Raw genomic sequence first — 12,913 nt, 5'->3', positions numbered from 1 at the left:
AGCAGTGATCTGGCCTGGCCATGCCTGCTCGGTGAACTGGGATCTCTGATGAGCTGAGAGGTCCCCCTGCCTCTGGGATCCCTGCTCCAGCAACGGTCCCATTCCTCTCTTGCGTTTTTTCTCTTTCCACAAGCACTTACCCTTTTGTCTATAAACACAGAGAATGCCTTAGCTCTTAAAAACAAGACAAAATAACAAGCTATAGAAGATGGAATCTCTAGTTCCCACCAGTCTCCTAACACTTCTCTCAGGGTTCACCTATGACCTGGTCATCAATGCAGTATCCTGGGCGTGGTCAGCCTTCACCACCCCTGACCTTCCTGCAGCCTCTGAAAGACACCGAGGCCACTCTACAGGCTCCTCTGCTGGTACCCAGGGCCCATGCAGTCTGGCCTGCCTCCTAACATTGGCAAGCTTGGTCCTCTTCACCAGCTCCTCCTCCTTTCAGCAGAAAGCTCCCCTGACCAGCCCCGACTGGACCACTCGCAGGCCAGCTTACACAGCACACCAAGTGGCAGGATCTGCTCCTGCTGGACCACAGGCACTTCTACCCCTCCCACCAAGTGGTATGAGTCAGTGGTCTGTTTCCCAGCAGCGATGCCAGTTGTACTTGTCACTGCAATTACAAAATTTAATTAAATGTTATGAAAACTATGAGTCTGAAAAGGAAGAGCTGCTGTTCTGTTAAAACTAGGCTGAAACACTCTGGAACCATTTGATAAAGGTGAGTCGCTAAAATAAGGTCTATTGAAACAGGTGTGGGCGAACCACCTGTAGGTGATGTGGGGAAGAATTCTGTCTTCCTACTGTTTGTATGCTTCTTAGAAACCTGAAAAAGGAGTTTCTGCTTATAAAAGAATTTGAGCTCTAATAAAAAGTGTCTTAAAAGACATGGAACTCTTTTCATATGAAAGTTAGAATAACGGCTTTGTTTCAATGTATAAGCTCCAAACAGATTTCAGAAATCTGCTCAGACACAGGGTGGGCGAGCTTCCCCAGCGTCACACCACTCCCTGAGAAGTGCTCTCCTGAGTAACCCTTTCTGGGCTCATCCATCCATCAGTAAATTAAACATAAGGGTCAGGAAAATATCCATGAGGAAGTATGCCTGGGATTCCCAAACTAAAGCCTTTATACCAAAGTCTTATTGTTACAAATGGCAAATTCCTATCTTAGAACCCCACCCCATAGCCCCACCCCACCCAGCTGCTACTACCTGTCTCTAATGTGCTTTATAGCAAGATTCCAGTGTTGGCTGAACTCGCTCCATCCCTTTCCTCCAGTCTTACACACAACTCTGCAGGAGAGGCAATCCAGCAGAGGCGCAGGGCTCCACCGCCCGGTGAGGAAAGACCACCACCAGGCCCTCAGCAGCCGCTCCCCACCCTGCACCTCTTCCCTGACTCCCTCTGTTGGAATCCTTCAGCAATAGTCTGCTTAATTCTGAAAACCTAAAAAGCAAAGAAGCAACCTGGCTGAACAAGGAGGAGCAACAATGCCTCTGGTAAGTCGGGGCTCTCGGGAAAAGAGATGATGCCTACTCTCAGGGCCCCCGCCCATGGCGCCAGCACTCTCACCTGCACCACCACGATCCTCCCTGACCGCCTTGGCCCTCTGCCTTTGCCCCCACAGTTGAAACTCAACGTGGCAAGCAGAGCAACCCTTTGAACCTGAAACCCAGATGATGCCACTCTCCGGCACGCCAATGCCACCACCTCACCAGGAGTACAGCTGAACTGAGGTCTCCGCGGTAGCTGCAGACCCCGGCTGACCTTGACCTCCTGCCTTTTCACCTCACTCCCTGCTCAAGCTCACCCCACCCGCATCACACCTCACTATGACGGGCTCTTCTCTAGTTCCAGAACGTGTCCACCTGCCTTCCAGGGGGTGCCTGCTCCTACACCACCACATCCCTCACTCCCCTGCAGCGCCTGCTCCCCTACACCCCTACATCCCTCAGTCCCCTGTGTCAGGTGCCTGAGACCTCCCTCCAGGGCAGCCTCCTCGGCTGTGCTTTCTCCAAGACCCTGGAGCCCTGTCTGTCTACCATCTGCTCTCCCTGCCCACTAGGAGTTGAGCTCCACGAGGGCAGGGCTTGGCTTCACTCTCGGGTGTGGCCCCAAGGCTTGCAACAGTGCCTGGCACGATAAAGATCTGCTCAGGGCTAAGTGCAGAAGTGGTAGGACACTGAGATGACACTGTCAGGCAGGGGGTCTGAAATGTCAGGCTTGGCAGCAGGTATTGGGGTAAACTGTCATTCCTACTACCTTAGCACTCCCAAGATGCCTGACTCTATCCCCAGGACAGAACTCTGATGAAATTAAAAGGCAAGAATTCTTTCATCAGCCAGGTTTCCCTTCTGTGCCTTCGGGTTTGGGGATTTAATCAATTCTGCATTCTGGGGGATTGTTCACTGGGTAAATACCTATTGAGTATATAAAATGTAGACTTTCTAATTCAGACAGGCCCTCCACAGAATGGCTACAGAAAGAACCAGCACCAAAACAGGCTTTCCAAATATAAAGAAAAATAGGGGAGGCTTCCATTTCTAGCAAAACAGCAGCCCTAATATGCTGAAAAACCTCTTGATATAAAAACCTCTGGAAATGCTTCTACATGTATTGCTGAGCTCCGCAAGCAATCACAAGGGGCTAAGAACGAAGAGCAAGTGGAAAAGCCAGAGTGGTGAGCTGAAGCCGCAGTGCCCTGGGGACGCCTAAGAGCTACTGAGAGCCAGAAGACACGGCCTGGCATCCCTGTGAGGGGACTCCTGAAGGGCCACGCCCTCGGTGCGAGGAAAAGGCCCCCTGCCAGCAAGGAAACCCCAGCTGGCACCCAGTGGTGAAACCACCCTCCATTGGGAATTCGTAACCAGAGCCTGTCCCCACACAGGTTTGAGGGTTGAAATTCACATTACTTCCAGGGCCTGGAATACCACAAGCAACAAAGGTGCCATCAATCCCTCCCTGCTCCTCAGGAATCTGAGGCCTGGCAACAGCAAAGGGTCCTTTCAAGAGTAGGGCTGGGAAATCATACAGGATACCCGGTTAACATCCTTGGGACATACTTATACTAAAATACTAGCTGCTCTCAATTCAAGCTTACCTTGGCATCCTGTACTTCATCTGGCAGCTTGGCTCAGGAGGGACCCGCTCTCACCAAATGCCCACGGATGCAGCCCCACAGGGCAGAAGCTCAGCACCCAAAGTCTCCACACAGAGAAGAAAAGAAGTCACCATGGGTGAGAAGAAGAAACAATGAAGAAGATCAAACAGTGTCCAGAGCAGCACTCCAGAGACAGAGCATAAAGTAACTAGGTTTAAAGTGTCCACAGAAAGAGAAGCAACGGGGAATTACCAGCAAGGAATAAGACCCTACCAACAAGATGCAAATAGCACATAAAGAAAAATTCAAATCCAGACCCATCTGGCAAAACTGCAAAAACACTAAAGTCAGAAAAATCATGAAAATCCTGGAAGAAAAACGAAGACTATAATACTTAATCTAAAGAATAAAGGTCAAAGCATTACTCCTTTCCCAAGAATCAGAAGTGCAACCTAATAACTCCTAACCTCCAAGTATCAACAAGGACAATATCCATCATAAAATATGCATGCAACGTCCTGGGTGTGTTACAATACGCAGACCACCTATTTACAGAAGCACAGTGCAAGCATATTTTAAGTTTCTCATGAAAGTATAAGGCACAGTTTTAGTAATTTTATTATTTTTGTAACATTAATTGGGATTATAGAAATTCTCATGTCAGTGGCAGAATTTGGCTAAAACACGTATTTTTAACATTTAAAAAAAAAGTCTCCCAGAAAGCGAGAAACTGCCTACCAGGGTAATGGGCTTCTAGGAACCACTGTCATGAAAAGGCATCCATGGCCTCCACTTGCTCCAGGAAATAACTAGCCGCCAAAAACCTTCTGCTCTAATATTCACACGTTCTCTGTGGAATGTCCTCGAATACTGTTTGCTCCCCTGTAGCAAACCAGTGACCTGACGCGTGCACCTGAAAACCAATAAGAAGGTCTCCTCACCTCCAAAGACCAGTGAGAAGCATTTCAGGACTCTCTCTTTCACTCCGCGCAGCCCACCGCGGGTAGGGGATCCCCAGCTGCAAGGTTAGGAAGAGACAATTCTGTTCACCCCGTCTCTGACAAAGGCTGACTTTACTTTCCTTTAGTTACTTGTCTTTTGCAATTTTCATAAAAGCAAAACCTGAACTCTTTTCTAAAAAACTCGCTTCTTGTCTTGATTGTAGTTACGGTTTCTTCTTCCAACATGTAATTATAGAAAACAGCATTTAATTTTGTTAGCAATTCAAACTTCACAATAATTCTTGCTAAACCTCAGAACCTCTAACTGTGACCCAACTAAAAACAACTTCAACTGTCCTTGCCCAGTGGCCTCTGTGAGTTGAGGTGTCAGAGACTGATGGCTCCTGGCTCTGGCATGTTCTCCGTCTGTTCTGATGAGATGAGATACACCTCCACCTGCACACATTCCTGTCTCCGGGCCCTCTCTCTTCCTACACACTTTCCATTTTTCTAGCTATGCCTGTTGTCTTCAGCTGAACTAGACAGGAATGAGATGAAGGCAACCTGAAACACAAATGATTCAAAAGAAACTCCATTTTCATGAACATTTGCCTTCCTATTACACCATGAGTATTTGTTTCCAAAGGAAGGAAAAGAGTTGGAGAAAATGGGTTTTATAGTTAGGGTTTTATTTTTAATGTGTTTTTTGTGCAACAGTTGTTTTTTCCCCTCAGCATCTGACGGAAATCGCTGCTAGCACAAGCTGTCCGTCGGATGGCCAGATAAAAGGAAGCCACTCTTGCCAGGGTGGGGCCTTTTGTTAGAAAGAAAAACTCTCCATCTCCTCCTGGGGAAGGCCTGCACTCTCTCAGGGGTGTGTGCAAGGAGACACAGTTACAGAAGGCTTCACACAAGACATTTCGGTATTCAATTCCTTGTCTGCTAAAGTCTCTACCGAAGTCACTTAGGTCAGAATGAAGCTCCCTGAGGAGCCCCCTGAGCACAGGCTCAGGAGGGAGGGGACCACCAGAAGGAAGGGAGCTTTACCTAGTACCCAGAGAAGCCAATCTAGAAAGCAGCTCTGCAACCCATGCAGAGAGCCTTCTGTGAGAAGCCACAAACCTTCCCAGATCTGAAACAGCTGCACGTGAAACCCAGAGGAGCTTTGTTCATTCACCTCCAGGTATCCCCACAATGCTGTTTCCAGAAGGAAATGCAATGAGAACTGTTGCTGATGTCTCTGATGGACAAAAGGAATTTTATGAATTTACAGAAATGGTCATTATTATTTATTACTATTTAAATTCAACTGATCATTTTATAATACCAAGCAACTGAATTTCCTTAAACAAAACCCTCTAAATAGTCAGGCATTTCTGACAGAGGAACATAAAGGCTGTGGTGTGCATGAGGCTTTCTGGAAAGAGGAAGAGCAGCTTCCAGTGGAGACCCAGCAAGCACGACCTCAGACAGGAGCCCACGGTCAGGGCCAGGGTGCCAGGTCGCACTGACAGCAAGTGCTCCTGATGCTTCATCTCTGCGGATTCCTCCCCAAAACACACAGCCCAGTCTAATCGCTAGAAAACCACCACGCAACCCTCAATTGAGGGAGAGTCTACAAAATACCTCACCAGCACTCCTTATTAAAAATAAAGTCGGAGAAAATGTTACAGCCAAGAGGTACCTAAGGAAACATGAGGATCCAATGTCATGTCATATTCTAGACGGGATATTGGAACAGAAAAAGCATCTTAGGGAAAAACTAAGGTAATCTGAATGATTCAAAGTGTGGGCTTTTGTTAACAATAAGGGCCGAATGTGATGGCTCACGCCTGTAATCCCAACACTCTGGGAGGCCGAGGTGGACAAATCACCTGAGGTCAGGAGTTTGAGACCAGCCTGGCCATGATGGTGCAACCACATCTCTACTAAAAATACAAAAATTAGCTGGGCACGGTAGCAGGCGCCTATAATACCAGCTACTTGGGAGGCTGAGGCACGAGAATTGTTTAAACCCGGGAGGTGGAGGTTGCAGTGAGTCGAGATCATGCCACTGCACTCCAGCCTGGACAATAGAGTGAGCCTCGGTTTCCAAAAAAAAAAAAACAAAACACAAACAAAAAAAACCCAGGAAGTATTATTAATTCATTAATTATAACAAATGCACCACACTAACAGAAGAAGTTAATGAAACGGAAACTGGATGTGAGGTATGAGAGCTCACTATTACTTTCACGGTTCTTCTGTAAATCTAAAACTGTTCTAAACATTCGTTTATTTTTTTTAAATGCTTAGAAATTTAAAAATCGGATTTCCCCAGTCATGTAAATACGATTCAAAATTTTAACATTTCTAAACATTTAATTCAAACCACAAGTCCAGTATCATAGATTCTCTTAGATTCTCTTTAATGCTCACAAACTGAAAAGCAGGCAAAACGACATAAAAGACAGTGATGAAAAACTGCTAGGCGAGCTCTCCAGGTACCTGCTAGGTGAGCTCTCCAGGTACCTGGTTAAAGCGGCTAACACATCTAGCTGGTGGACTACCATGCAGACCAACCCTTCCCGCCTGAACAACCAAACAGGGGACAATGTAGAAAAGGACTCTACAAAGGCAACATCAGGCTGTAAAGGCAACAGGGCAGGGAGGGCCCTGGATGCCAACGTCCAGAGAAGACACAAAAACAGCTGGGCTGTACAGGCGGCATCACTCCCCTCCCTGAGGTGCTCCCCAGTCCCACCAGCAGAGCTGAGGGGCTAAGAAGTCCGGCAGAGCTTTCAGCAGCAGGAGTGCACGGTGGGGCCAAACATGCAGTTCAGGACCCACCAAAAGAGAAAGGACCCCAGCAAAAATGGCCTCTCAGTAAGGGCAAGCTGGAAACACCCAGGCCCCACAAAACGGAAGCTCAGTGTAATCAGCTTGCTTCCTGAATGCTCTCAGGGGACCTGCCCTGACTTCCATGCCTGCCAGAAGATGGTAAAGCACATCCTCTCCAGAGGGAGACAACTCCAGACAAAGTCTCCACAAAAAATGACTGCCACTGGAAAACCACAAAACACCGATGAAGAGGCCACCAAACAACAAGATTAAACAACCCCAAACCAAACGGGAGGGGCCAGACCACTCACACAGACCTATAAGAGACACAGATACTGCAATTATCAGATAATTCTGTGTCACTTTGTGACGAATATGTTTAACAAATTAGATGACAAAATAATTTCAGCAGTAAACTTGAAATTATAAAAGAATGAAAACTCTAGAATCAAAAACAAACCAGGACGAAAATTTAAAACTCAAATATAAGAAATACAGGTCTAACAACAGATTAGGAAGAGCTAAAAGGATGATTAGTAACTTGAAAGGCAGTTTAGAAGAACACATCTAGGCTGATGCACACTCAAAAAAAAACAAAAACAAAAACAAAAACAAAAACAAAAAACAGGATGAGAAATACAGAAAGGAGCAGATGCATGGAGAACACGGTGCACGGTGAAAAGGACCAACATATGACCGACCGGAACCAGAAAGAGCAGAGAGAAAATATGGCAAGAGCAATACAGACACACTGTGGGAGGCAAAGGCAGACAGAAAATGCGGCAAGAGCGATACAGACACACTTTGGGAGGCTGAGGCGGGCAGATCACCTGAGGTCAGGAGTTTGAGACCAGCCTGGCCAACATGGTGAAAACTTGTCTCTACTAAAAACACAAAAAATTAGCTGGACATGGTGGCGCATGCCTGCAGTCAGGAGGCTGAGGCAGCAGAATCGCTTGAACATGGAAGGTAGAGGTTGCAATGAGCTGAGATCGCACCACTGCATTCCAGCCTGGGTGACAGAGTGAGATTCTGTCTCAAAAAAAAAAAAAAAGTGATACAGACAATGAACACCAGCCAAAGGCTCAAAGAGTGATGGATACGAACCTCAGGCCAAGTGAGCACAGACGCACAGGCACACCTACTTACACAACACACACCCCAGAAAGTATAAATGCATAAAACCAAGCCAGAAAAATCTCTTTAAAAAAGAAAGAGAAAAAACTTGTCAAAGAAATAAGAAATATCTTCCGAAGAGGAACTATCATTAGAAACACAAAAGCCAGAAGTATAAAATAGCAAAGTCTGAAGCACTGAAAGAAAATATTGGCCATTTAAAACTCAATACCCAATGAAACCAACCTGCAGGAATGAAGACAGCCTTTCTTCCTTCAAGTTCAAATGGAAAGCTGTTCTGCAGGACTGGAGAATACCTGCACCTGCCTGGGTGGCAGGGATTAGGGACGCCATGGTAGCAGAGACAGGAGACTAAGTTACGCCCTGTGGAGTTCCGGCAGGTAAATACACTGAGATCACAGGGCCGGGTTTCTCATCATCTGAGAAGGACATGGATGAGGAGAGCACTAAAATGAACCTTGTTGTGTTGCACTGGAACTGGAGACACTGGTGTGTATTCACGGTTTTCAACAAATAGAGAGAAACACAGAAACAAGTATAGATGTATCTGAATAAACAGGAATCTGGGAGTCCATAGTGATATATGGAGATCAATGAATAAATAAATGGGGAGAAGGGAAAATATTTGCTTCTAGCAGGACACTACCTGGTTATATAGAAAGAACGACAGAAACAGAAAATTATAATTTGACAATCATCATAGTAATAATTTAGCCAAGAAAAATCAATGGATGCTAAAACTACTGAGTGAAAGTTTGATGAGGAAGAGGACATTTACATATTCTCAAAGTACTTCCCCTCAAAATACTAAATAATAAGAGTAAAAGACAACTTTGTAGCGAAGACACCACCTTAACAAGTAATAAAGGTAACAAAAACAGTGATGGGACAAATGGGAACCGTATGCCAAATATCCCTCAAAACCAAATTGAGGGATATTCAGCAAGGTAACCGTTCTGTAGTCTTCAGAAATGTCAAGGTCTTGAATGCCAAGAAAAGCCTGAGGAACTGAACCAGATTCACAGAGACTAGCAGAGGGAACCATTCAATGCCATCACCCTGGACTGGCTATTTTTGCTCAGAAGAACCCGGCTAGGATAAATGACTGCTCATGAAGAGGGCCTGTGGGTCGGAAAGCAGTAGCGCGTGGCGCTCATTTCCTGACTCTGACAGCTGTACTGCGGTTGTGGAGGAGAACATCCTTGTTTGTGAGAATTACACATTCAAGCCATGATTCTCAAACCGGGCACTATATATTGACAGGAGGACTCGCTCAAACACATTTCTGGGCCCCATCTCCTGTGTGTCTAGTCCAGGAGGCCTGGATTGAAGCCTGAGAACTTGCATTCCCAACAGCAGCTCAAACGATCCTGATGCAGACACCACCCTCTGCAAACCGTCACATTCAGGTGTTTGAAGATAACAGAGTATCATGTTAATAATTTACCTTAAATGATTCAGGAAAAGTTATTTTTCCTTTTCTTTTTTAAGTTTGGAACATTCCAAACTTAAAAAAAAATAAAATAGGTAAAAATGATGATCAAATAAAGACCATTTTAAATAGTAAGTGTGAGAATTTATTATTAGCAAAAAATTCTTCAGGCAGAAGACCAAGGATGCTACATTCAGGCGCAGCGCCCAGGGAAGGGGTGGGCGGCCATGGGGCAAATGCACAGGCAGAGCTGCCGAGCGCAGCTCAGAACAGTCGCAAATGTCTGTGGGGCTAACATGTATGGAGAATTAAGATGACCAACATCATGCAAAACACAAGAGTGGGTAATTCTGCTCTGGAACTGGAAAACTAATTGATCTTCAACATCATTAAACCAAAGATAAATATTTTAATTATCAGGTTAGTCACAAAAAGCTATTAAAATGATAACTAGTAGGGAAATAGGTGGGGGTAAATGGAATAAAGAAAAAAACTTAATCAAAAAAGAAAAAAATACATAGAACAGGTAGAAAAAATATAAAACAGTAAGATAAGCTACTTACAAACAGTAATTGCATTAAATGTGAATAGATAAATATTCCAAATATTCAGACTAATAAAAATTTTTTAAACAACTGCAAAATACAAGGTAACCACATTGAATATCAAGACACAGAAAGGCTGAAATTAAAGGACACAGAAAAAGTTACATCGTGCATATACTAACCAAAAGAAAGTTTCAGATGCTACATAAATATTGAATAAACTTCACAATAAGAACCACCACTCGGCCGGGCACGGTGGCTCAAGCCTGTAATCCCAGCACTTTGGGAGGCCGAGACGGGCGGATCACGAGGTCAGGAGATCGAAACCATCCTGGCTAACACGGTGAAACCCTGTCTCTACTAAAAAATACAAAAAAATTAGCTGGGCGAGGTGGCGGGCGCCTGTGGTCCCAGCTACTCGGGAGGCTGAGGCAGGAGAATGGCGTGAACCCGGGAGGCGGAGCTTGCAGTGAGCTGAGATCCGGCCACTGCACTCCAGCCTGGGGGCAGAGCGAGACTCTGTCTCAAAAAAAAAAAAAAAGAACCACCACTAAAGGTAAAGAGGAAAATATCATAATGAAAAGGGTGACTCTACTAACAATGCAATTCCAAATTTGTATGCATCTAATAATATGGACCTAAAACAAAAAAGAAACAAAATCTGACAGAACGGGAAGGAGGCACAAATCTACAAAGAGTGGCAGACTTTAACACACCTCCCACAGGAGAGGAAGGACTTCAGGCACAGGACTGAGATCATGGGTTCTGCACTGAGATCGTGTCTGCTTCTGCCTTACTGGAGAAGGACTGAGGGCAGAGACTAAACCCAAGGAGACGGGAGGGGAAGCAGCCGTACAAGTTCTGGTGGGAATGATGGCAGCCTGGATGACAACAGGAAGAAGTGAAGCCACTTGTGAAACAGACTCAACAGGACCTGGCCACGCACAAAAGCAGACACGGGGAACCAACACCAAGTGTGGGTTTTCTGGCCTACACAAGAGCAGCAAGCAAGGCACCAGCTACAGCAATGATGCCAGGGAAGCAAATCCACAGAGCCCCACTCAAAGAGGGAGAAATGGCACATGCACTCACATGTATACAAGGACAGAAGGAGGTGTGCACAGATTAACCACCAGTGCCTCAGAGAGATACCTTTATGGTTTTATGTGTTTTCCCCAAATCCTCACACTGAATAAGACCACTTCCAAAACAATCCAAATTTACTTAAAAGAAAATGCCAAGTACCTCGAGTAAGAAAGCAAGCAAGGGGATCTACTCAGACTTTCAGTGGGTTCTCCAGGCAATTTGCTGGTATCAACTCAGACAATTAGAGGAATGCAAAAAAATTTAGATTTCAACTCTTCTACATGTTGAAGGCATAGCCTGGAGTTCTGATTTAATACAACTATTTCACATTTACCCATAACAACCCACAGCCACCACTGCCACAGATAAGGATGGTGCTCTTCCCAGTCCATTGACATCGGGATTCGCAGCGCAGGCTGCAACTCACCCGCCGGTTTCCAACAAAACCTACACACGCCTCTAACCAATGGAATCTTGCCACAACAAATAACTCACTAAGAAGGTATGGCAATTGGATAAGAAGATCCATGACACAGTTGCCCCTACCAACTTCCACCCTCGCTGTCTGTCCCAAGCTCTGCCTGCCCTCCCTATGCCCTCCCATATGGCCTAAGGGCCTTCTGCAGGAATGGAACCCTCATTATTTACAGACAAAGAGTAAGACAATACCAAAAGTAACATCTGACAGTAAAGAAAGTGACATAATAGCTGAAGAACAGAGTGTTCTCCTATCAAGATAATGTGCCTGATGAGGAACCATCCAGAAGAATCTCTCTGCGCTGGGGCTGTCATCTGAGGACTTCATCAGCTTTCCATACAGAAATACGGGGAAAGGGAGAATTATTTCAATGAAAAAGAGGCTCCTTCACTAAAACAAACAAAACACAACAACAACAAAAACTCCTTTCTGGAGAAGTGACTAGTGTCCCCAGGCGCTGCAGACCCACCCCCCGCCAGCTTTCTCCATTACCACAGTCTTACCGCTCTGAATTGACGGAAGACACGGTCCGTCTGATAAGCTCCAATGGTGATTTCCGGGAGATAGACAGGAATGCTTGTGTAATTCAGCACATCAAACTTATCCTGAACCCTAAAAAAATAAGACACATGTGGATCACACCAAACCATCAAAATAAATACAATAAAAGCAGCTTAAGTCTGATTTTTTTTAAAACATCCATATAAAAAATCTATACATTCCAATAAATGCTGTTTGTTGCCAAGCAGTCATCCCAGAAGCAAAGCGGTCCTCCCAAAGACCATATGGTCGATCTGGAGCTGCTTTTTAAAACTACTCTCAGAACCTGAGGTAGCATCTTTTAAAAGCCTCAGTACCTACAAATGATGAACTTCTGGGAATGCCGTAGAAAAAGACATAGAAAAAGGAGACAAAGTACGCTTTAAACACAGGACTAGCAGGAGTCAACAGCTAGAAGCAAATGGTTTGACAGTGCTACACACAAAGCACGCCGCCATTAACAATTTTCCAGATGAGTGGATCTTGGGGCAGGAACGGTGAGTAGCTTCAGTCTCTCTGCAGTTGCAGCCAGTGTCTTACAGATCTGTTCTGTACGCTGAGGCTGACATAGGATGGTCTGTCGTACCACGGCTTGCAGAAGATTTAATTCTCCACTTTTCTTGGCACCAATAAATACACAAATCATAGGATAGTCTCTTAGCTTTATCATTTCATTTTGCTGAATGTTAAAATATTTATACTTTGTTACAATTTGCTTATTTTAAATTAAATATAGTCTGAATATAACCACTATACTTAAAGATAAAAAGCATTTTTTGAGCTTTTGGGGAAAAAAAAAACATTAAAATAAAGTCTCTTTTCTTAAGGG

The 12,913-nt window shown here is 45.0% G+C and overlaps 1 protein-coding gene across 5 annotated transcripts in view; it reads right to left on the bottom strand.

The window, feature by feature from the left end:
- The window catches only part of NDUFA10 (NADH:ubiquinone oxidoreductase subunit A10), a 63,120-nt gene that overhangs the window by 16,005 nt on the left and 34,202 nt on the right, over window positions 1–12,913 (bottom strand). For 2 of the 5 annotated variants that reach the window (XM_033229646.1, XM_033229642.1), the window contains 2 exons: window positions 12,048–12,156; window positions 5,169–5,286 (listed from right to left, as the gene is read on the bottom strand). In XM_033229646.1, the coding sequence (XP_033085537.1) occupies window positions 5,169–5,286; window positions 12,048–12,156 (227 nt within the window). Of the gene's footprint in view, window positions 1–4,163; window positions 4,283–5,168; window positions 5,287–12,047; window positions 12,157–12,913 lie in introns of those variants that run through there. The other 3 variants (XM_033229644.1, XM_033229645.1, XM_033229647.1) reach the window with 3 other exon arrangements.

The sequence above is a fragment of the Trachypithecus francoisi genome, unplaced genomic scaffold (genome assembly GCF_009764315.1).
Source record: "Trachypithecus francoisi isolate TF-2019V2 unplaced genomic scaffold, Tfra_2.0 Lachesis_group13, whole genome shotgun sequence".
NCBI lineage: Eukaryota > Metazoa > Chordata > Mammalia > Primates > Cercopithecidae > Trachypithecus > Trachypithecus francoisi.
The sequence above is the reverse complement of the archived record's forward strand: the minus strand, read 5'-3'. Positions and strand labels throughout refer to the sequence as shown.